The 25,906-nt window shown below is 40.3% G+C and overlaps 2 protein-coding genes across 3 annotated transcripts in view; both read left to right on the plus strand.

The window, feature by feature from the left end:
* Positions 1-20,490, plus strand: part of Lpcat2 (lysophosphatidylcholine acyltransferase 2) — a 59,385-nt gene extending 38,895 nt beyond the window's left edge. For both annotated transcript variants that reach the window (XM_076838020.2, XM_076838021.2), the window contains exons 12-14: positions 11,488-11,586; positions 15,593-15,728; positions 18,703-20,490. In XM_076838020.2, the coding sequence (XP_076694135.1) occupies positions 11,488-11,586; positions 15,593-15,728; positions 18,703-18,887 (420 nt within the window). In that variant the 3' untranslated portion in view covers positions 18,888-20,490. The remainder of the gene's footprint in view (positions 1-11,487; positions 11,587-15,592; positions 15,729-18,702) is intronic.
* On the plus strand, positions 4,233-4,985 carry Capns2 (calpain small subunit 2). The gene has a single exon (XM_076838023.1). The coding sequence runs from the start codon at positions 4,233-4,235 to the stop codon at positions 4,983-4,985; it is 753 nt and encodes a 250-aa protein (XP_076694138.1).
* Positions 20,491-25,906: the final 5,416 nt, after the last annotated feature.

The raw sequence follows: 25,906 nt of genomic DNA on the forward strand, positions 1-25,906 counted from the left end.
CTTTTTGTGGTACTTTTTTTTTGTGGTTAAGGAAGACTTTTGTCTGTTGGTGTTCACAGAGATCATTTCATTGAACCCATGAAAAATAAAACTAGTCATTGGAGAGTTTTATTTAAACCACGGGCTATACCAGAAGGAGACATGATATTCTCCCATGTCCTAAAGATAGCAATGTCCCCTAGCTACTATTCTTTCCCAAATAATAGCAGGACTCATCATTACTCAGTTCTAGCACTATATGGCTTAAAAATTAATTTACAATGCATTAGACGAATGATCTTGAAAATGTATTCTTGCTTAACTCTTCTGTTTTCTTTTTTTCTCATCTGGAATACTTTTATGTCTTTAAGAGGAATTTTATGAAACCTAGATACCAAAACATATTTTATACAAATGTAGGAGATTAGTATTAATAGTAGAAATGTGAACATGGTCATCAGCTTATAACTACAATTAGTCCCTGTGGATCTACGTGGTCCTTGAGCACAGCAATGCTGTTGTATTTGCATTTGTATCCTAAGCACTGGGTCTAAGACCTGATATAATAAATCAGATTGAATTTTTTTTATTTAAAAATTTTTTATTGGTGCATAGTACTTATAGAGAATGTTGGGGTTTCACTGTGGCATATTTATAGATATGTAAAAGTCTCATTTGAATTACTTTGAAGTAAGCAGGGGAGATGCTATTATCATCATTTTGCAGTCTTGAAATTAAGACCCAAAGTGCTACAATAGTTTAGTCTGTAAGTCCGTGATTTCACGAATACAATTTTTGAATACTTGGAAGACTAGAACTCTGACTCTACCTAATATCAAAGGTAAGGGTTTCTCAAAGTATGCGTGGGATTTCCTGTTACAGACTGACTTCTGAAGATGCTTATTAAAAATAGAAAATCAAATCTCACAAATGTAATGTTGAAGAAAGCATCCAAGTATGGAAGCAAGCCAAAAAATCAGAAATAGAAGAGGAAACATAATTATCAACTTTTATAGAAATAAAAAGGATTAAAAGCAAGTGCTATAAATAACTGTATGCTACCAAATTGGATAACTTAGAGGATACTGACAAATTCCTAGAAGTACACAATCTAGTATGACTGAATCCTGAAGGAAAAAAGAAATTCTGAAAAGACCTGTAATAACTAGAAAGGATACTGAATCAGTAGTCAAAAACTTCCCCAAAAAGAAAAGCTAGGGGCCAGATCCCTTCACTCATTCTGTGAGGCCAGCATTACCCTGATAACATAGTCTAGAAAGATACTACAACTATAGACCAGTGTTCCATATGACTATTGATATAAAAATACTGGCAGACAGAATCAGTAACATATTAAAAGAATGTACAGCATGATTAAGTAGGATTTACTCTTAGAATGCAAGAATGGTTCAGAATGTGAAAATCAACCCATGTAATACGTAACATTATGAGAAGGAAGTGGGGGAGAATCACATTGTTACGTTATCTTCTCACTGATGCAGAAGACGCATTTGACAGGATCCCATACCTTTCAGTATAAAAACACTCAACACACTAGGAATAGAAAAAATGTTCCTCAACATAATAAATGCCATATATGAAAAGCCCACAGACAATGTCAGACTCAGCGGTGAAAGATCAAAAATATTTCCTCTGAGACAAGGAACAAGACTAGTATATCCACTTTCTCCTTTTCTATTCAACATAATGTAGAAATCATAGTCAGTACAGTTAGACAAGGAAAAGGAATAAAAGCCATGTGAATTAGAAAGGAGGAAGCAAAATTATCCATGTTCACAGGTGGCGTGATTGTATTTGTAGAAACCTTATAGATTCCACACAAAAGTTAGAGCTGAGAAATGAATTTAGCAAAGTTGCAGGATATAAAATCACTACATAAAAGCAGTTGCATTTCTATACACTAACAGTGAACAATATGAGAAGGAAATTAAGAAAACAATTTCATTATTGTAACATCCAAAAAAGAATAAAATACTTAGGAATAAACCTAAGAAGTTAAAAGACCTGTACACTGAAAACTACAAAGGATTGCTAAAAGAAATTAAAGACAAATAAATAGGAAGACGTTTCATGTTCATGAATTAGAAGACTTAATATTTTAAGATGCCAGTATTACCCAAACAAAATTCCAGCAATGATTTTTTTTTACAGAAATAGAAAAACCACAGTCCTGGTGTCTGAGTGATTCCTAGGGCCCAGCAAAGGGACCAATTTCCAGAGCCCTGAAGACCAGGGGTAACACACCAAAATAGGGACTCCTTTTCCACTCTACTTTCATTGGCCCAGCAGCTGCCAAGAACAAAGGCAGTATCTCCCGGTACCTGGAAAACAAATGCAGTATCACCTCACAGATCAATTGTTTCTCTGATGTTCCCATGAGTGTACTGGGGGAGAAGCTTCAAGGACAAGTGGAGGAGCAGCGGCTGTCCTTCTGTTGAGACTGGAGAGGTTCCATGGAAGAATCTGGATGTCATAAAGAAAGCAGTGGTTCAGGCAGAGGAAGCGGCTGCTGAGATTTCAAGGAAAGTGGAGAAACAGGAGAAGAAGCGCTTAAAGAAAAATAAATAGAAAAACCAATTATAAAATACATATTACAGCTCAAGTTATCTAGAAATAACCAAAACAATTTTGAAAACAAGAACAAGGTTGGAGGTCTCACGTTTCCTGATATCAAAACTTACTACAAATCTATAGTAATTAAAGTCCAAGCATAAAGAGAGACATATAAACCAATAACATAGAATAGAGATCCCAGAAATAAACCCTTGTATATATGATAGAGTGATTTTCAACAAGGGTACAAAAACTGTTCAATGCGGAAACGACAGTCTTTAACAAATGTTCGAAGGATTTGAATAGACATTTCTCCAAAGAAGAAAAAACGTATGTCCAGTAAGCAAGAGAAAAGATGTTCAACATCAAGCTTCTGGGGGGAAATAGAATATTGCAGCCAACGTGGGAAATAGTATGGGAGTTCCCCAGAATGATAAAAATAGAATTATCATATCCTCTAGCAACTCCACTTCTAGGCACATACCCAAAAGAATTGACATTGGGGACTTAAACAGGTGTTTGTACACCCATGTTCTTAGTTGCATTCTTCACCATAGCCAAAAGAGGGAAGCAGCCCACGTGTCCACCAGCGGATGAATGGAAAGATAGAGCATGTTTACACAATGGGATATCGTTCATCCCCAGGAAGGAATGACATCCTGAGACATACTACAACATGGGTGAACGTCAGAGACATTAAGTGGAGTAAACCTGTCACAAAGAGGACACAAATGCTACATACTTCCACTTTTATAAGCCATACAGAGTAGTCAAATTCATAGAGACAGGAGGTAGGATTAGGATGAGAGGAGGAGTGAATTGAAGACGAAAAGTATATACTATATTATTTCATTAAGATGCAAAAATTAATTTATGGTGCTAGATGTCAGGATATCAGTTACCTTGGCAGAGGTGAATAAGAAGAAAGAAGCTTTTTCTGGGGTGCTAGTGAGGCTCGTTTCTGGATCTGGGTGCTGGGACACAGATATGTACCATCAATGGAACTCTTTGAGCTGTACAGTTACAGTTTGTATGTTTTTCTGTATAAATGATATACTTTTAAAAAATCCCAAAATAATCATGGACCCCGCCCAAGCAGGGCTCCAGAATCAGAATGTCTGAGGGTGGGACCTGGGCACCTGGCATTTTAAAAACCCTCTTCCAGGTTTTTCTTAAGAACATTGGACTTTGAAAATCTCTGCTCTAGTCAGGATATTGGTAAGTATCTTTCCAATGCTCAATAATTCTTTGACACTCCCCTTATGACAAATATCCCTTAGAAAAAGAAATTGATGATTTCTTTGCATAGCGCCTTTCAGGTGCTGAGAAAAAGAACTAAGAAAGCAATGGCAGGTAGAAATGTATAGTTTTACATTTTCTATGTAAAATATTCTCATGTGTGGCGATAGTATAATGTATCAATATTTATCTGGAAGAATCAAAAACAATTTTATTGAGGCCCTCTAAAAGTATGGCAGGTGCTAGGACCTGGTGGCCTCAGGCAGCTTCAGGTGGAGATGAGACTTCCCTTGGGGAGGCGTGGTGCTGTGGAGCAGGTCTGAAAAGCCAGTTCTCCCACACCTGAGCTACCTGCGCTCCACCCCCGCTCTCCCCGTACCGTCTCCCAGGTATAGGAGATAAAAGCTGCTGAAATTTTTACACTTTTGCTTGTTGAAAGCATGTTTCTTGCAAAGGCCTTGTTGGAAGGGGCCGATCGAGGTCTTGGAGAAGCTCTTGGAGGTCTCATTGGAGGAGGCGTCCAGAGAAGAGGAGGAGGAGGAGGAGGAAGCATTGGCGGGATCGTGGGGGGCATCGTGAACCTGATCAGCGAGGCTGCTGCGGCTCACTATAGCCCGGAGCCGCCGCCGCCCACCCAGCAGCACTTCACCACCGTGGAAGCCTCGGAGAGCGAGGAGGTGAGGCGTTTCCGGCACCAGTTTGCGCAGCTGGCTGGACCCGACATGGAGGTGGGTGCCACTGACCTGATGAACATTCTCAACAAAGTCCTTGCTAAGCACCAGCATCTGAAGACCGCCAGATTTAGCCTGGACACCTGCCGCAGCATCGTGTCTGTCATGGACAGCGACACCACGGGGAAGCTGGGCTTCGAGGAGTTCAAGTACCTGTGGAACAACATCAAGAAGTGGCAGTGCGTCTACTTGCAGTACGTCAGGGACGGTTCCGGGTCTCTGGGGAGGTCCCAGCTGCGGGAAGCTCTGCAGGCAGCGGGCTTCCAGCTGAACGAACAGCTTTACCAGATGATCGTCCGCCGGTACGTCGACGAGGACGGGGGCATGGACTTCAACGACTTCATCAGCTGCCTGGTCCGCCTGGACGCCATGTTCCGTGCTTTCAAGTCCCTGGATAGAGATGCAGATGGCCTGATTCAGGTGTCCATCCAAGAATGGCTGCAGCTGACCATGTATTCCTGAAGTGGGCAGAGAAGCCAGGAGGCTCCCTGAAGGACAGGACTGCTGAAGGTCCTGCCACTCTGCCCACGCTTGCTGTGACCCTGCCCAACAGCTGTCACTTCCCGTCGAGCCCTCTCAGGAGCCCTGCACATTTCTGATACCGGGCTACCCTTAGCTGCCTAATTAAAACAGATTTTTAATGAAAACTGCTCAGTGGTTTGTATGTCAGCCCGGGAGATAGCAGGAGTTCGTAGATGTATGTATGTATGTAGTGGGGAGGTAGTGGGAGAGTTCTAGTGGAGTAGAATTTCAGGCGAGGTTGCTTATTGGGCGAATGAATTCCAACCATTTGGAACTTTGTCCTTGTTGTGACTGTTGTTAATAATGAAATTCTTTTTAATCCTGAAATAAATCAACAGAGCACTCCAGAGGTATATTTTCTTTTAAAAATGGAAGGAGAGAAGTTTAAAATCTGTTTTTCTCATAATTTCACATCTGGTCTTTTCATTATGTACAAAAATAAAAGGTACTTTCCAGGAACCCTATTTAATTGTATAGAAACAGGTTCAGAAATATGAAATTAAGGGATTTTATGTAAAGGTAGATTTTTTAAAAAAATGATGCTAAAATTCTAGAATTCTTTAGTTCTATTTTCTAGTAAAATAAACAGAGCAATTTGGGGTTATTTTAATATATTTATTTTAAAAAATGTCCTCGACATTGAGGAATAAAGGGATATGCCCTTAGTTCAAAAATGTCTTCAGTTGCCTTAATGAATCAAAATGATCACTCTTAAATGTACATCATGCAAAGTTAGGCGTGCCTGGTTGATCTTAGACAGTGCTTGTCATGTCTTGCCTTACCTTAGAGCAAGGAAAATTCTTTTGCTTATCTTAAAACTGTAGGCAGGGGGAAAAAACTAACAAAGAAAACAAATAGTAATTAGCTAAATGGAATATGAAGCAATATAGAGAACAAATGTTGCTGTGGTTCTCAGCCCTGACTGAAGTTTAGATTCACCAAGAGAGGTCTTTAGGAATACTAATGTCTGAGCCCAACTCCAAATACCTTAAAATAGTCTCTTTAGAGGTGGGGTGTGCAGATGGATATTCTGAAAGCTCCCCTGGGGATTCTGAGGAGCCGGCCAAGATTGACAGCCCTAACTGCTACTTGTAGTACGCTGTCTCCTTGTAATAGTTTTCAAATCTGTCTCAGCCAAAACAGGCCAAACAGGAAAGTCAGTGTTGCCTATGTCCAGGAGAAGGAAGATAGGATGCTGAGAAACTGCCACCCAGGAGGTGAGATAGTTGTGCCGTTCTTGAGCATGACCCTTAGTTTGGTTTTATAACTTTGATACAGGCTGTTAGAGTGGAGAATGCAGAATCCAGGATCCCCTGGTGAGTCTGCTCAGTAAGACAGGCTGCATTTGCAAGTGCTCAGCTCCCCTGGCTGCTATTGAATGGGTTCCCATCCCTTCTGCTGCTCTGTTTTTTAATGCATTCCCTCTATCCCAGGCTTCTTCGCAGGGTCCTCCTGAGTTGGAAAATGAATTCTTCTTTCTTCCCTTGACTCATTCAGAAGAAAGTTGTAACTGTTGCAATGATGTAACTGGCCTATTAGAAATCCCCAGAGAAATTGAGAGAGATTGGAATTGGGCCTGGGTGCTCACCATCATTTAATATTTATGAAACACCACACACATGTAATTTTGAGCTGAGCCAAGCACAGAGAGCACGTCCACTTTCCTCAAGGGACTTATAACTCAACTTGGTCTGGTAAGCTGCTTAGACCAGGTGTGGTTATATAAGCATGAGGCTGCTGCCAGCAACCACACATTAATATTCAAGAAGAAGCCAGGAATATGTCAGGTCTGGAGCAGCCAGGAAAGGAAAAGGCTGCCAAGATGTCTTCTAAGGACTCAAAATATTTCAAGTTTTTAATTGAATTTTCCCACATGATGATTGTGGGAAGGACAATGTGTAGTTAAATTTTTGCGTCAAACATCATTGTAACTGCTTTATTAAAAGGTAAGACAATCATCTCACATTAGTGGTGGTGTTATTTCCCCTCTTCTTCATGTTGAGGGATTCCCTATGATTCTCTAGCATGCAGGTGAGAAAGCATCCTGAAGTAACCCCAGTGTATCTTCTGTTCTTTCTAAGTTTGGGTAAAATTTGTATAAATTTGTATGTAGTCACCAGCATGGCTACTAAAAATTTCAGTCCAAACCTAAGTGATTGAATTTCTTAGTTTTCATTTAATCTTTTATGTTTTGGAGGAATATTTTCAATGTTGACAGTGTTTTAAAAATTTGTCCATTTCTATATGGAAGACTACTATAGCCTAAGACGCAGGTCTTTGATGTATCTATTCCATTATTTTAAAATTTATAATATTAATCAATGTAGTAAATTGAAACTAGTGATAAAATATGTGAAGTTGTACCATTTATACTTTCAATTTCAAAATATCCCGTGTGATTTTGAAAACAATAACTTCGTCTTGATGTAATCCACTAAATTCTTCAACCCGATAAAGCAGGGAAAGGATCAGGGAGCTTTGTGGTTAAGAGCCACAAACTTTCAAAAACATTTAAATTTCCTATGTCATCCTCAAGGTCACTTTTTAAATATTTTTGAGGAGCACTGCATGTATTTTGGAAAGCTGACTAACAAAGCAATCTCAGTCAGAAATCTTATCAGCATTGCACAAATACTCAGAATGGGGATGTAAAAAATATTTGTGGAAGCAACTGCAGGGTACTGATGTTAATGTGTATTGATCTTGAAGAACTTCCAGAATTACTTTTTTAAAGTGTTTGCTTTAATGCTAAGTAAATTAAAAATATTTAATTCCAAGAAAATTGGTGACACACTTATCTGTGTGGTAGAAACAGATTCAATCCCAGTAAACAGACTTCTCTTCTCTGATTCTTTGGATAACTTAGAATTTACTGTATTTTAATGATACCATTTCTTTGAATTGTAGTTTACCTTCAACAATTTGAAGACTTTTGTTGGCTGCTGGCTAGTAAAATCTGTTTTATATAAACATTTAAACTTACTTTGAGAACATTGATTATCTCTATATGGAGACACAATTTTATATCAATTATAAAAACACAATAAAATGAAAATAGTCCCTATTCTTTAGAGTTTTTCATTGCCAAATGTATACCAAACATGGCCTTAAATATTGCTAGACTTAAAAAGTTATAAAGATTATCTTATCCCATATGAATAGAAACGTTGAATAAGTCCAACTGTGAAATAACCTTAGAGAATTGAAACTTGAGAATCAGGCCATTTACTCCTTGAATGGGCGGTAAATGAACAAGCAGCCTGGAACCTTCCTCTGGTCCTGGAAGCTAAGCAGATAGAAGGAGCTGGGTGGCCATTTTCTGACCTTGTTGACCTGAAGGAGATGAGGCCCACATCCTGGAGCTTTGTCACACATCTTTTTGAAATGATTCAAAGTAACTCCTTGGTTCCAACTCTGCGTTGTACCTGAGCGACAGGTTGGGACAAATTATAGATGGGTTGGGGACTGCCTCCAAATAACTTTGAAATATGGCCCTGAAGAGATTTTCAAGTCTAGATGTTTTTATTAAGTTTATAATTCTTCCAAGGGAACTTGGTAAGTATTTAAAAGACAGAGCCATAGATTTGTGAATTAATTTGTGTCATGAAACTGATTCATAAGTATAAAAATCAGTGTATATTGCTATTAACTTTTTATCTGTTTTTAGATATATTTTATCAAGCCACTTGCTTTATTTTGAATGACTGGCATTCAGACTACCTAAATTATAGTTGCAGTTAGAGCAATAGTGAGTTTTGTAACCTGAAGAGAAATATATATCTCAGGGATTTTTTTTATTAGTAAAAATGAAGAAATTGGATGATTTGTAAGATTCCTTCCAGTTCCAAATTTTATTATGAATTTAGAACCTTTGCAATGTCTTATTTTATTAATACAGTAAGATAATCCCTTAGAATAATTTATATGCTGTTTTTTTTTTCCCTGAACATTACTAGAAAGAAAACTTCCATAGACTTTTTAATGTGACTAAGTCAAGGGTCTACCTTAATATAATTTTGTCAGTCAAAACTACTCATAAATAAGAGACTGTTAGTGAAAATTAAGGGTCTAGAATTTGACCTTGTTCTGTGACTCGTGGTCATAGCGAGGACCTATTATTGATCCCCTTCTCCCTCACAGAGTGAGTTCCTATTCTTGACCTCTGTTATGCATAAGGTTTGGGAGTGTAGGTAAAATTTGGATATCTCACAATAGAGGTACAAAGTAAATTCAAAGGAGGATTTCCAATCCTACAGGCAATCTTTTATTATAATTTAAGCGTTCAGACATCATTTTTAGATCTATTCTTCAGAACTTCTATGTAAGACTTCTGTTTTGATTAGTGGGAAGAGCCACCGAAAGCTTTTGGTGTCGAGCTATACGGCTATGACTTGGTCAGCCCCTCAATCTCTAAGACTCCTTAAAACAGCCCTCCGTGGTGCACGGAAAAAATTGAAGGGTGGTGGCCCTAGAAGGAAATTATATTCCCTAGAACCGCCTCCTGAAACTTCTCAGGGGATGTAATGTCAGTATTGATTGGTGGCTGCCAGGGGGCACCATGTGTCAATCAGACGACCCACTTAAAATGGATGCATTTTACTGAATGTAAAAGCTACCTCAATAAACTTGATTAAAGAAAAGAAAAAAAAGTCAGCTCCCTACTTGTCTACCTTCCAGACAAATATGGCAGTCACATGACCCGAGTTTTCATCTTGGGAATAAACCCTGTTACTTTAGGGAAATCTTGAAACCTCTGTTTTTATCTTCTCTAGTAGGAAAGTGAAATTAAATTATCATTCCTTTTCGTTTCCACCCTGCAGTAAGATAAAGCAATATGGTGAAAGCAATTGTTGACATTTTGAGCCTTAGTTATTTTGAGAAGCTTATGAAAGCTACCAGATTTTTCCCTAAGAAAAATGTACACACAGGGCTGTGGCTGGGGCTGGGGTTCAGTGGTAGTGCACTCACCTGGCACACGAGAGGCGCTGGGTTCGATCCTCAGCACCACATAAAAATAAAATAAAGGCATTGTGTCCACCTACAACTAAAAAAAATACATATTTAAAAAACATGTGCATACACCTTTTCAGATGCTCCACAGCTTCCTCCTTTCCCAAGTTCATTCATGAAACCCCGATGAAGAATGCTTGCCATACTGTTTTAAAGTTAAGTTCTGATCTCAGAGTGGTAGGTAAGGACAGATGAGAAAAAAGTATATATTTTTTTTAATTTTAGCAACTGTCTATGTGCTAGGCAATGGAAATACACTGCCACACAAAGAACACAGTCCTTGCCATTAAGGAGCTCTTGATTGAAGTGCAGATACTTAGTCACAGTCCAACATCACCTTCTTGTCATTGCCAAACATCATTTATTAATCTATCAAATGAAGTATGGCTCTAGCCCTGTTGTTACTGGCTCACAGTGTTTCTGAGAATTTATTACTTAAAGGTTTTGCTGCCAAAATGATTCTAATACCTGGAAACATAATCACTGCACTTGTTGACGGGTTCTTTCTCTCTCCCCTCTTCTCGCTTCCTCTCTCCAGGTTTCTCTCTTGCTCTCATTTTCCCTTTCTTGTAGTCCTCTTCCTTCTCCAGTCTCTCTCCAGTTGGTCCTCCCTCGGTTTCTGCCTCATCCCTCTTTGCTTTGTCTTTGTCTTGAGCTTTCTCTTCTGTTCTCACCCTCTCCGAGTTCCTGTCCAGGTGAAAGTGTAAGGAAGACTGTGTGTTCACACAGCCTGGAATAGAATGAGCATTTCTTCTTTTATGTTGCTATCATGAACTGCCCTCCGGGGTGTATCATTACTAGTTACAGCTCATTTTTATTGGCTTGGAAACACAGGATCTTCTGGGACCTGATTCTCCCAAGGGGCTATTGAACCGTTTCTTCCAGTTTGCCCAAGTTTGTTCCAGTTGCTGATGGTTTACTGCAAATTAAAGCAGAAGGAGAGGAAGAATATAGTCTCTACTCAGGCCTCATTTACCTTTTCCTTCCCTTCCCATGTCCTCGATGTGGCAGATTGCTCAGTAACCCATAACACCCTTTGGTGACCCTTTGGTGCTGGCATCCTGAAAGGAGCACCTGCAATGGTGAAATTAATGCTTTGGTCGCACTAAGTGTGACAGTCCTAGACCTTGCCTCCACAGGGGATCCCGTCAAGGTGAGACTGAGCTGGGAACCCACACTGGATGCTGGAGGTCCACAGTAAATGGCCTCATTAATAAAATACTTATATTTATTGATAAACAGGAAATGCAATTTTCTTCTGAATTGGGAATGATGGGACCACGTGCTTGCCATTCCACCCAAGAGGGCACTTTCCTCCAGACAGGCTGAGGGCACCATGATGATGTGTGGCATATTTCAATTTCACCGTGTGACGTGATTAGCAGTAATTCAACAGTGACCTGCCTAATCGATTTCCTCCGTCCTTTCACAGAACCATGATGGCACCATCGACTTCAGAGAGTACGTGATTGGCCTGGCCGTCTTGTGTCACCCGGCCAACACAGAGGAGATCATCCAGGTGGCATTTAAGGTACTGTCAACCCCACTGATAGCACCTTGGTCAACAAGTGTTGACGCTAAGTGTATTATCTGAAAATCAGTGAATCTGTCCTGCGAGTTTATAGATCTACTGTGACATCTACAGGAGAATAATGTGATTAAGTCAGTTGCTCCTGAGAATAAAGAAAACACAAGTATTCATTTGTTTAAGCAAAAATGGAAGCAGCTAGGAAACAACATGTAGGTGGAAGAATGGGCGATTTAATAAATTAACTTTAAAGATTATTTCTTTTCAGCCTTTCCATTTTGAAGCCATCAAGTGGAGGTTTATAAATACCATTTGTCACTAGTCATCCTGATTCACCATCTGGAAAATTTCGACCTGCCCTTATTTTCTCATTCTGTATGTCAGAAATATGTTAAGTGGCATCTGAGGTCGACTTCACGTTGCTGTCAAGATGTCAGGTGGACACCCTCCTGAATCTCCACGTTCCCACCTTCCTGTGTTAGCACATTATTTTCATGGAGGCAAGGGATCTAACTGGGAGCAAATAAGTAAAATCCGTGTCCCTGGCCCCCAGAAGGACTTGATGAAAGTATGAATTGTGGGGACCCAGACTTCATTTGCCCCTCAGGAGTAGAAATGGAGAAGTGTGTTTCGTTGTGAGAGTGAAGGTGCTTCATCTGTTTGTATTTGCACATGATGTTTCCTGCGGGTCCGAATCTCGTGTGAGCCCCTCGTGAGTGAAGCACAGTCTCTGTCTCCCTCCTGGCTGGCCAAGCTGTGGGCATGGACACTCGCGCATGCTCTTTGTTTTCTGCTCTTCTCTTTCTGTCTCTGAGAAGGCTGTCCCACGGTGACTCCTGGCAGGGCTCTGCCACCCAGAGCTCTTTCTCATGTCTTGGAGGCCACCAGGGAAAACCTCAGGAATTTCATGTGCTCCATCATTGATAACAGCTTTCCTGAGCTTACTGTTTATCCTGTGCTGGTTTAAACTCAGTAAACTGTGAGGCCTATAACCAATCTAAGTGGTTGATTCTTAGCAGATGGTCATAAGGCAAGGGCCAGAACTTCAGAAAAAGTTGAAAACCTTCAGCTTTTACAGACTTATGCATCATCAAACCCTAAAATTACACACATAACTAACTTATTCCAATCCAGATAGTTCTGTTTCTGTTATGGGATTGTATGTGTAATTATAAGTCTAGCTGGGCAAAGAGTCACCTTTGGTTTACCAATGAAAGACCTGATAGAAAATTTGACCCTTAAGTATAGTAATTACTGTTTTTAAAGAAGTCGTGAGAATTTTGTCTAGCCTAGATTTTGGTTTGGAGGTGGGGGAGGGAAGAAAGGAAGACTTAGAGCTATAGTTAGCTCTTTTTTCCAGTAAGGAGGGATTATGCTTCAGATTGGTTTTTGTTGTTGTTTTGTTTTAATCTTCTTTAACCTTTGTTTTCAGGGGTGTTTGTTTGGGAGATGTTTTTACATACTCCTGTTTCTTGGTTAACAGGATCCTTTAAACATAAGACCCTTCCCCATCCTTTCCTGGGCTGCCTCTGCAGTAACTGCTGTCTTTTACCTGACTTCACCTTCACAGTGACCTTTAGAGATAAAATATTAGTGGAGTTTTTCATATGTGAATGACAGAGAGACTGGCCGACACTACAGTGGCATTAGTTGTAGGGCCAGGGAGTGGACAAAGGGAGCTCAGAGCTGGGCACCAGCAACTATCCCTGCTGCGAGCCCTGGGGAACCCTCCCTTGGGCGCCCCCATAGTTAAAGTGAACAAGCTGCAGCTCAGTTCATACTTCGTCCTCCAGGGAGGGTCTGAATGGCCTTGGGCCACATGTTTGGTGGGAGAGTCAGGAGGTTTGGATGCAGAGTCCTGCAGGGTTCTGTAAAGTGGTAGGGGGTGCCATTCCCCCAGAGGAAACCAGGGTGTCAGACTTTCCACCAGGGCACAGATCGCGGGTTTCCCATCAGTCTGGGAACTGGAGCAGGGAGACGCTGGAGCCATGGTGAGGGAGGGGCCTGGGGTAGGTGTGGGAGAGGCAAAGGAGGTGAAGGGAGCCTGTGCAGAAGGGAGGGTCACCATGTGGCAGGGCCGGGGCTGTGGAGAGAGGTTGTGGGGATTGCTCAGGAGTGGAAGGCCTTGAAGAAGCACCAGCGCTGATGAGGGGCGGTGCGGCCACTGCATCCCGCAGTTACTGTCCCAAGTCCAAGGTGCATAAGGACCGTGGCTCTTCATTCGCTGATTCTCTTCTCACTCTCCAACCATCTCCTGCCTGGTCAAGAGCTGAGTGGTGGGAAATGACCTATAATCAGTGCTTTCTGCTCTGGGGACAAGAAGTCATGCCCCCGCCCAGTGTGTGTGAATGATCAAAACACTACTCGCTGTGAGCCTGGTGTTCTTTTATAATTTTCATACCATATTTTTTTCTGATTTTCTCTGGTTTTGATCTTATTTTCAACCAGAAGTAGAGACCTCCACAGCAGGAACTCTAGACGTTATCTGTCTGGATCTGAAGCCAGCTCTGCCACTTACACGTTGTGGGACTTGAGCAAAGGTGCCTAAGTGTCTTGGGCCCCCACTCTCCCGTCTGTAAGCTGGGACTGACAGTGGCCCTCACGGAACGGGCCTGTGGCGGCCGGTTAAGAGCTGACACACGCACAGTGACCTGCAGACTTCTGGTCAGCCCCTGTGAGGAGTCGGTGCTGGCCCCACTGAAGTCTTAGGAGACCTTGGGATGTGAACTGCTTCTCAGTTGCCCCCTTTGGTTCCTGACCTTCAGCCTTTCCCATTCCTGACCTTCAGCCTTCCCGTTCGGCTGCCTTTTTCCCTCCACCCATGACACGTTCTTCATACGTTCCTGAAGACAGCTTCCTTCTGTGCCTGGCTACTACCTAGTTATCTCCACCCTTTACTGCTAGTTTCTTAAAAGATGCGGTCATACCAGCTGCCTTTGCTCTTCTGTCCATCCCTTGATTCCCAGGACCACGTGGCTTCCAGTTCCCTGAAACTGGACTGAAGTCACCAAATCCGAGCAAACCTTTTTACCTCCTGCTTGATCTTTCTATGGCACTTTTCTCTGGTGGCTGTTACCACCATCAGAACCTCTTTCCCCAGCACAAAATCCCTCCCTTAGCGTCCAGGGTATGCACTCTTCTTCCTGGTCTCCTTCCAATGCTTCTCCGTCTGTCTGACTCTCTGCTCTTCACACACCTCGCCTGCCGCTGTCCCAGGGCTTTGCCTAACTGCATGTTCGCCACGGGTAAGCGCGGACATGCCCAAGGCTTCAGTTCTCACCTGAATTCATAGCTCACGCCTCACCAGTCTCCTAAAGCCATATCTGAATCCCTCATTTTCTCCTGGCTCCACTGGCTCAAATTTAACCTGCCCAGGTCCAGCTCTTGATCTTCCTCGCTCCTTGCTCTTCGTTCCCTCTCTGGGGTCACATAACCTGCTTTCACCCACTTGCCCGCCTAGAGCGCCTCAGCCATCTTTGGAGCCTTCCTCTTTGTCTGCACACCTCTTCTGCAGGTCCCATCTCTGCTGCTCATCAGCTCTGCCCCTCCTGCCTTTCCTGCTTATCTACCCCAAACTTCATTGGTTTTCTTGTCTGTAGCCTCACTCACCTCCTGCCACACCCCACTTCCAAGACTGCCTTTCGTTCACCTGCCCTCCATCATCGTCTACAGGATTAGGTGACATGCTTTATATCTACCATGATTTCCATCTGCCTCTCGGGCCCTTGACTTGAGCCCCAGGTAGTCGCCTGCCATTCCTGATATCTTCTGGGACAACTCCTCCAGAAGCCCACAGGATTCACATGTCCCTGTGCCTCTATTTTAATTCTGGTTCTTTCTACCACTAAACATAAAGTGTCGGAGTAGCTGAGCCCAAACTTTCTTCATTCATATATCTTGCCTGGGCACCGTGAATGTTTGAATTATTGGAGTTTATTTTCCAAGATCATTCCATCCCACAAAGGATCAAGGAGACAAAGTCTTATATTTTATTTTATTTTTCCTCCAGCTCTTTGATATTGATGAGGATGGCTATATAACAAAGGAAGAGTTTTCTACCATTCTCCAGGCTTCCCTTGGGCTGCCCAACCTCGATGTTTCTGGTCTCTTCAAGGAGATTGCCCAAGGAGACTCTGTTTCCTATGGTGAGTAGGTAGTAGGAGCTCCTGGTTTACACGGAGGGAGTCTAGACCATGAACCGAGGCTCCTACGACAGTGATTCCCTTAACTTGAGATTAATAGTAGCAATAACCGTGACCACGATGATGGTAGAGGTAGTGGTGTGACAGCAGAAGCAATCAGAAGCAATACCTGATTACTGACCACTAGGCATCTTGTGACCATTCTCTATACATTAACTCAATTAATCTTCACAGCAAGCCTGTTTAATCAGTGTTCTTAATTACTTTTATTTGACTGAGGACAAAGAATATAAGTAAATTTTCTAAGATCATCGAGCCAAAGAACATCAGAGCCTGCACTATTGACTGTACCTTGGTGCCTCTTAGATCTGCTGCATGTGACAGCCATCAGCCTGGCATGACAACCCTGAACACGTTCATGAAGCTGGTTGTAACTACATCCCCAGTAGAGGGTGTGGACCGAGGGACCAACAATGATAGGAGCCACACAGTCACAGTCACTGATGTTGACGTGGCAGCTTGTGTGAGCCTTCACATTCGTGTCTCACGCCATCTCTTGTGCAGCCCCTGTGCGGGAGGGAACATCATGGAGGAAGGCCTGTGGTGGATGCCTATGCCTTCTCCTGGTGGCCCAGGTCCACACGGCCACACAGGCCAGGGAGTGCTGAAGGACGGGGAGCTAGCTCCCCTGGCGTTTGCATTCCTGCCCCGGCTTTGATGTGGCCCTGAGAGTCTGGCTGGCTTATCTTCCCCAGTCTTCCCCCTCAGGCCGGAGGGGGCTCCTGAATTTCTTCATTACCTCCCCTCCCTGTAGGACGCTCAGAGTTTCAGCTTGCTGACTCCCTGGGATGGGAAAGCAGCTCATACCTGGCTTTTAACTACTGTCCTTTGGGCTGCCCCACATTTCCTTTTAGGTAACTAAGTGCCTAGGGCCCTTAACCTATTGAGTGCATTAAAAAACACGAAAGGATGAAATGGGGGGAGTACTTGTACCAGGGTGAAACTTCATAAACCCATGGATACTAATTCTGTGGCCATTTTCCTTTCACAAGGAAGATTCTTTATTACTCTGGATTACCAAATTTTGAAAAACTATTCAGCATAAGTATTTCAAAGAAAAATAATACTAAAAATGATTTGTCCTTTTAGGGAAGTATGCTTTGTTTTATGAAGTTCAGTCATTTTTTTTCTTTTCAGAATATACAGAATGTCTCTTTCCCCAATATTATACAAGTCCAGTTTTTTTTTTAGGAATGTTGAGGTACTTGATAATTTCATTTTAAAAATAGGTGTTGACATGTGTCATAAATGTGATCCCTTAAACTCTTTTTGGTTTTCCATTAGTCAAAACCCAAATTCCGCTTAGCCAACTGGAAATGAGATCCTCTTTAAGGCCACTGATATCCCAACAGATGATCTTAATCTTTTGAACTTTAGTTCAAGTCTTAAATTGAAGTTCTTTCTGTAAATCCACTGTCACGCTCGGGTACCCTGAAAGTCACTTAGTTTTCTTCTCCCTCAGCAAAATAGACTCATGTGGAATAGGATAGAGAAACTTCAAACTCGAGGGCAACATTGTATTTTACAAAACCCTAGCTCACTAGAGTCTTAAGATTCAAATCCTGGTAGTTACCTTAGTAAGCCTTCTACACCTCTGTTTCAGCTCTTAAATCTAAAACACTTGATAAAAAAGAAAAAAAAAGTCCACTCCTCAGAGGTCTTATTCTATATGCCTTCCAGGCTGTTGTCAATGATAAGCCAGGGCTCAGCTTTTTAAGACTGATCTTTCTATACCAGACTTAAGTGCTAAAATAGCTTTCAAAGCCACTAATAATAGAAAATCCTGGATAACAACTTGAAAAAAAAATGTATTACTGAAAGAAATAATTTAAAAGTTATAAATATTTTTATTACTCAAAATACAGAAAATGAAATAAAACATAGAACAAAATGAAGTTTTATAAAGCAAACACTCATGTAATTACCATTCAGATCAAGAAATAGAGCTTTTCCAGAATCCCGGAACCCTGTGTGCCCCTTCCCAACCACAACCCCTTCCTCACTTGTAAAGGAGGGGCCTGTTGCCGGGACTTTAAAAGGGCGCAGTGGCACAGGAGGCCCAGGTAGGAGGATCAAGAGTTCAAAGCCAGCCTCAGCAACCTAGCAAGACCCTGTCTCTAAATACAACATAAAAAGAGCTGGGGATGTGGCTCAGTGGTTGAGTGCCCCTGGGTTCAATCCCCAGTACTAAAAAGAAGAAAAAGGAGGGGGGCATCTCTGATCTGGGCACTGGGCACCCATAGTCTCTGCTCCTCAGAAGGCTGAGAGAGGAGAATGACCTGAGCTGGGAGCTTGAGCTCAGCCTGGGCAGCATAGGGAGACACAGACAGGAAGTCTCTGCCCTGCTTTACCACTGCACCACAGATGTGTGCTCCTTTAAATACTGTATTTTAGTCTTGTCTAAGTTTTTTGGACTTCATATAAATGGACTCTTACAATATGTATTCTTTTGTATCTGGCTTTTTTCAATCAGCATTACCCTTTTAAGATTCACCCACATGTTTTTGTCACATGGCTGTTCCTCATTGCTGTATAATATTTATTATGTTCCATGAACATAAAATTTATCAGTTTCTGCTGTTGATAGACCTTTGAGTTATTTCCATTTTTTTACCTATTATGAATAATGTTGCAATGAACATTCTCCTACATGTCCCCAAGAACACCATTTGCACAGATTTCTCTGGGCGGTGTATCTAAGAATAGAATTAATGCATCACAGAGTACGTGTATCTTCACGTTGAGTAGCTAATGGGAAACTGTCTTCCAAAGCGATGGATAAATTATGTTCCCCTGAGCCATGTGTGCGAGTGGAGTGACAGAGTTTTCCAACTGTATGATTAAAGTCCTTTGTTAATCTACATCCTGTCGAAAGAAGGTTCACCCAATTTATTGATTTTCTTTCCTCCTCTTCCAGAGGAATTCAAACGTTTTGCCTTAAGACATCCAGAGTATGCTAAGATATTCACAACGTACTTAGACCTCCAGACAAGCCATGTGTACTCACTGCCCAGTGAAGTCCAGACAGCCGCCTCGGTTGCAAGTAATAAAGTCTGTCCTGAAGATCATGAAGATCGGACCTCGGACAAAAAAGATGACTGAACGCAGTACCCCATGAAGAATATTGAAAGTATAAAAGCATTAATTGATAGTATTTCCAATGTGCATGTGAGGAATGATATTTAAAATTGGGAAGCTTTTTTATAAAAATGATAAGATTTCTTACTAAAAATGCTTTTATTAACCAGCAGATATGAAGTGACATTCCTTCTCTTCTATGTTATATTATGCTTTACTGGTTTGTTTGCCAGTGATAAGTACTGTATATTTTTATGGATTTTCCAGTTTCATTAGCGTAACCAAATGAATACACTGGCCATCCTAGTTACTAGTCAGCAATAATCAACACTGGAAAGAGTTTTAAAAAATACAAACACTGTTTAATCCACTTTCCTCTAAAAACCAGTAATACTGTGTTTCTCTAATTCCTCCCCTTTCTGAAAATAAGAAGAGTCTGAGAAGCATGGCAAAGTGTTGTATCTTTGCACTCCACAGATTCATTTTTTCATCTAAATTTCGTTTCTTGGGTCACTGACTATGGGGAGAGAGGGCTCATTTTCTCTTTAACATGCATCTGTGTTGCAGATTTCTTTCAACCCACTTCTAAGGAAACCATATCTTCTTACGTGATCTACAGGGTTAGGACTTGTTTGAAAGCTGACTGCTGTGGCCAGAGGCTAGGTGGGAATCGCTGTGATTGAAGGGAACATTGATTGCCTAATGAGAAAATGAATTGTTTGTCACAGAGTTGAATTTAATTTGGATTGGATGGTTCAGAAGGTAGCACTTGTCTGATAAATAAATCAGATTGGTTCTATTTATGTGATAGTAGAATTAATATATTTTATCATCCAAGAGGGAGTTTTATTTGTTAAGTGTCTTCTCCAATTTTAGAGCTTGTCTGAAATATCTACATGGAAAGCAGGAAGCTTCCAAAGTGTCACTAAATGCCAGAGAATTGAAAAACCTACTTTATTAATGCAAAACCACAGTTTATGCCCCAGGCAGGAATCCAATGGTAACATTTCTCCTCCAGGTTAAGCAATAATTTCCCTGAAGTGCCATTTGTATTAGGTCTCATGTATGCATATTGCTAGTATCACTTATGTTTGAGATTTTGAACAAAGAACCAATTTATTAAAATAATATACATAAATAATTTGTTCTTATTCTGAATTCAGCCTTTGACACCAAACTCTTTGTTTTGGCTATGTTTCAGAATGTATTAATGATTCACCCCCAAGCTATTTTTTAAAAGTCATTTTTGAAGCTGAGAAGTATCATGAGAATGTCAGAGATTATATTTGATCAAGTATCACGATTTTAAACTAGGTTTTACATAGTAAGCAGTTGGTTTTCTAAATTGATGGGTAAATATGTACTTGGGTAACTTTTGAACACCAGAAAATTTCATCTATAAGTAAATGTAATTATTTACTTCTTATATGTTGAAAGCATTTAGAAAAGGTGTTAAGGTGAGTGGAAACAATTGCTTAGGTAAAATAATTACTAAATAATTTTAATAGTGTCTGTCATATGTGATGAATGTATGTAATACTCAGGTACCATGATATTTTATCATGGAAAAAAACCCACCTAATTTTTATTAATCATTAAAGAATAGCATTATAAATTAAAGGCTTTCTTTCTGTAGGACTTTTAAAAATGATCCTATCATTTTTCTGTTTTAAAATAATGGTTTATGCTCATTACTTCCACTTTCAAATGTAATGTTTCTATTTTATGATTCTGTTGCTGAATAAACCAACTTGCCACAGTAAACATTATTGACTTTGCCGTTTTGTCACCATGTACTATGCTTCTTAATATCATGTGTGAGATGTGTTTGCACTTGGAGGAGTTGATGAGTCATTTTATTTGCATTTTAGCTTCATGAAATGTCAGACATGGTAAAAACTCATTACCCCCAAGAAGCAATCCTTATTATTCATACAGAACTTGGCTTTGGAGGGGTTGGATGTGCCCCGACACAGGTTGTGTTCAGCAGTCATCACAACTAGACAGGCCTCTCCTCGTGTCCCTCTTAACAGTGACTTCTTCCAGAAACACTTTTCTCCTCTTAAGATTTAAAGTGAAGATTTAAGTTTATTAAATCTGTTAAATGCACTGTGGTTTTATATACTAATTTGGGGAGGGTATTTTTTTTATTATTAGTTGTTCAAAACATTACAAAGCTCTTGACATATCATATTTCATACATTTGATTCAAGCAGATTATGAACTCCCATTTTTACCCCGTATACATTTTGCAGATTCACATCGATTCCACATCCACTTTTTTACATACTGCCATACTAGTGTCTGTTGTACTCTGCTGCCCTTTCTATCCTCTACTATCCCCCTCCCCTCCCCTCCCATCTTCTCTCTCTACCCCATCTACTGTAATTCATTTCTCTCTCTTGTTATTTTTTCCCCTTTCCCCTCACTTCCTCTTATATGCAATTTTGTATAACAATGATGGTCTCCTTCCTTTACCATGCAATTTCCCTTCTCTCTCTCTTTCCCTCCCCACTCTCGACCCTGTTTAATGGTGATCTTCTTCTCATGTTCTTCCTCCCTATTCTGTTCTTAGTTGCTCTCCTTATATCAAAGATGACATTTGGCATTTGTTTTTTAAGGATTGGCTAGCTTCAATTAGCATAATCTGCTCTAGTGCCATCCATTTCCCTGAAAATTCCATGATTTTGTCATTTTTTAGTGCAGAGTAATACTCCATTGTGTATAAATGCCACATTTTTTTTATCCATTCATCTATTGAAGGGCATCTGGGTTGGTTCCACAGTCTAGCTATTGTGAATTGTGCTGCTATGAACATCGATGTAGCAGTATCCCTATAGTACGCTCTTTTAAGGTCTTCAGGAAATAGACCGAGAAGGGCAATAGCTGGGTCAAATGGTGGTTTCATTCCCAGCTTTCCCAGGAATCTCCATACTGCTTTCCAAATTGGCCGCACCAATTTGCAGTCCCACCAGCAATGTACAAGTGTACCCTTTTCCCCACATCCTCGCCAGCACTTGTTGTTGTTTGACTTCATAATGGCTGCCAGTCTTACTGGAGTGAGATAATTGTCGTAGATTTTATGCCAATTTTTTTGCAGAAAAGTAAGGCATGACCATTATGTGAAATTTTTTTTAATTATGCTGGTATTACTTAAAAGCCATTTATTACTAAGCTGTCTTTGGTGCAAGGTTAGGTTGTAAGGAATACTTGTGAATATACTTTAATGCCAGGGTGACAATTATGCAGCGTGAAATGCCCTGTGCTTTCTTTGAAGAGAGAAATACTAGGCCCTAAAATCTATAAATCAGAAAAATTTCAGTCCAAACAGTTCTATTGAAAGATAATGACTTTGGACACTTACAGACCAGGGTGCTTGTATTATGCATGTTTAAACTTCCTTTGCTACTTTTGGCCTTTTGGAGACGGCATGTGCCAGTCCCTGGTGGTTCCTCTGAGGGAGAAGACTGCCTCCCTTTCAGAAGGCTCTGCTCTGCTCTCTGCATGAGGTTCCCAGACTCAGGAACCCTCCTCTTCAGACTCTTCAAATGCAAGGTGGTTAGTTGAAGGTAATTATTGGGACCGATGGGCTTTCTTAGCAATCAGCAAAGAAGATCAAAACACACTAAGAAACCATTCCCTAGGAAAGCGAACTTGCTTACAATCTTGGGCTTTTTCTCTTTCCTACTCACTTGGATAAACTTTCTTATTTGTTTTTGTTGAATCATTACATTGGCATATTAATTAAATGCTCTGTTACTGCTTGATGGGATGAAGGCGCTCCCAGAGTTCTTGATACATATTCATTACACATATCACAAACTCTGGTAGAAAACTTGGAAGAGTCCTGGTCCTCTTTATCCCATTTAATGTAAGTCTTGGGTCTAGGTGACCATTCTCTCCCAGCACAGTTCCCAAGTGTCTGTGTGGAGATCCACATATTCTTAACAATTTATTTCCATTGCATTTTGATACTCAGCTTGTTGGTTTTTGCAACATTAGCTGCATCATTTTCTGATCATTATTAGAAAAGAATTGATGCATGTTAGAAAAGAGAAAAAGTGGAGAAAAGAATAAACAAAAAAATCACATTTACTTCTGCCACCTTAAATCAATTGTTATTATACGTTTAGCATATCTTATCTCACCTCTGTCTTGATGTTCTTGCATTCTCAAAATAACATTGTATGTGCTGAATAATGTCCTCTTTTTTACTTGTACAATAACTTCAATGTCATTAAAATTCTTTGTCACAAAAATTCTTTAAAATCTTTAAAATTCCAAAATAAATTTTAGAATTAATAAATAAAATAAATTCTAAAATTAATATTTCTTCAGAAATCTATAGAATTCTTTAATGTCATATTCTTTAGAATTTTAAAAATTTTAAAGTAAATCTTAAAAATACCTAATATTTCTTCAGAAATCTATAACACATGTACATATATGTATATGTAACTATGTGTAACATTCATCTAACACTGAACGTAGGAGTTAGATTTTCATTTTGGGAGTATTCAAAACATACTCATCAATACTTCATAGTAATTCACCATCAGAAATAGTTTGCTAAGTGACTTATTTATACTTTGTCAATGTTAAGTTAATCTACTAAAGATTTTGTAATTGTTAAAATTTATTTTAAATGAATTTTATTACAGGAAAAAATTGAATTATCCTAGATTACATAGAGTATGATGATTTAAACTTCATGTAGGGATTAAAGGCAAGTGGATTTTATCTTTTTATAATATTTATTTTCCCCTTGTAAAAGTAACACAACTGTAATAATAGCTACCAGTTTGAAGCACTCGCTCTGTATCACTCACTGTGCTAAGTGATTTACAGAAACAACTCACCTGAACACTCAGTGAAGCATAGATATTTTTCTCCCTAATTTTATTTGGCAAAATTTAGAACTGTTCCTAGGTCATTCATTGAATGGAAGAGCTTAGAATTAAGCCAAATTTTGCATGATTCTAGAGGCAGTACTGTTAACCAAGTTTATAAAGCAGCATGTTTTATAGAATTTGTAGATTTACATCTGCCAAGTATTTTCCTTCTTATGGGTTCCAGATATCGAATGTTGACTTGGTTCTTAAATGGAAGAGAGCAGAGGTGGTTCGGAGGGTTCTGAGATCAGCGGTGGAGATGGGAACAAGACTGAAAAACCAGTCCAGTGAGGGTGACACTCCTGACCCTCTGTGGCCCAGGCGAGGTCAGCTGAAGATCCCGTGACTTCCCATAAGGATAATAGTCCAGGTCACTCTGAATCCAAAGGAAGATGAACTTCAGGATCCTACGCTGATCGTCTTCCTTATGGTGCAACATGAATTCTCTACTTACTGATCCCTTCCTGGCTTTTTTTAGTCACACCTCTCCTGTCAGAATAAGTGTGTAATCAATAAAGTAGAATTTGAGGAAACTGAGGACAAAGTCAAAATTGCGATGAGGTCCTTCATCTTCAGCTGTTGGGGAATCTCTTCATTTGCTGCTTCTGGTTTTCCCCCTCTCATCAATTCTCTTGACTTGGAGAAAGCACAATGACCATTCCAGAGCATAACCCAGGTATCTCTTCTCCAGGCAGGTTGATTTTTGTTTTGTTTTGTTTTGTTTTTTCCGCTCCAAAGCTATCCATTGCTACTTGGAAAACATCCAGAATACTCCTACAAAGCCCTGTATGGTCAGCTTCAGCTTGCAGAGTATATCTCGACTGCTTTTCAAAATCCTCCATCACAGAACTCCCAACATCAGATCTTTCTTTCCCTCAAATTGGCTGAGCCCAATTCCAGCCTCAGTCCATACTCTGTCCCTCAGTAGGAATGCTCTTTCCCCAAGATTTTCACCCCACTTTCTCTTCTTTCATTTTTATGCAGTAGCTTTATTGGAATATAATTTGCCCATTTATAGTATATAATTTAGTGTATTTATTTAACAATTACCTCTGTCTAATTTTAGAACATTTTCATCTACAGATTTTAAATCAAATGTCATATCATCAAATAGGAATTACCCATCACGGATAAGAAAAGCCTACTGTGTTTCTACAGACATTTTCAATCCTATTACCTTTCTTGTTATTAAAATTATCTGGAATTATATTCCAGTTGCATGCACACTTATGTTATTACATCCTTGTATGTAAAAGGTTCCCCAACACATAGTGAACACTCGATATTTGATGAATGGATGAATGATAGCATCATTGCTTCTGCTTCTTGTGTGTCCTATGCTGCAAGAATAGAGAAAATCTTTACAGCAAACTTGAAAACCTGGAGTTATGATTTCTAAAACTCTTATAAATCAAAGCCCAGAGAAGTCTTATTCCTTTTTCAGAATTACATAATGGGAGAATACCAGGGCTGGAATTCAAACCCAGTGCTGTCTGGCGCTAAATGAGGGAACTTTTGATTAGGCCAATGTAATTTGAACCCATCAAATAACTAAAGAATTACATGTCAGGTTTTATTTCAGTTCCAGAAAGAAGTCAACTAGATAATCTGAGAACCCTCTGGCCACAAAATCCTTAGAATGGTCAACAAAATATCTCAGGCATATTTTGAAAGGCACAGATGAGCCTGCAAGATATAGAGGGAAATGCTCCTCAAACAAAAAGAAAATCTGAAGGCTGGGGCTGGGGCTCAGTGGCAGGCACTCGCCTAGCATGTGTGGGGCACTGGGTTCGATCCTAAGCACCGCACGTAAACAAAATAAAGGTCCATTGGCAACTAACAAGAAAAAAATATTTTTAAATAAATGAAAGCCAAAAACTATGTAAAGGCTAGTTGTCTTGGAGACATCTGTCAGCCTCAGTAACACAGGGTTGGTGTCTTGTGGCCATGGGAGACAAAAGATAAGGTTTTTATATCAGGTGGGGACTTGGAACTGAGATCTCAGAGGAGAAAAGCAGACATTGAAAGGGGCTGAGCCAGCAACAGAGAAACCTGAACTGGAGAGATCCGTCTTCTGGCAAAGAAAGACAATGAGGGAGTTTTTCTGTCTTGGCCTGAGTTCTAGAATGAGCAGAAACCTCTGATTCATTT

Source organism: Callospermophilus lateralis, chromosome 18 (genome assembly GCF_048772815.1).
Source record: "Callospermophilus lateralis isolate mCalLat2 chromosome 18, mCalLat2.hap1, whole genome shotgun sequence".
Lineage (NCBI taxonomy): Eukaryota > Metazoa > Chordata > Mammalia > Rodentia > Sciuridae > Callospermophilus > Callospermophilus lateralis.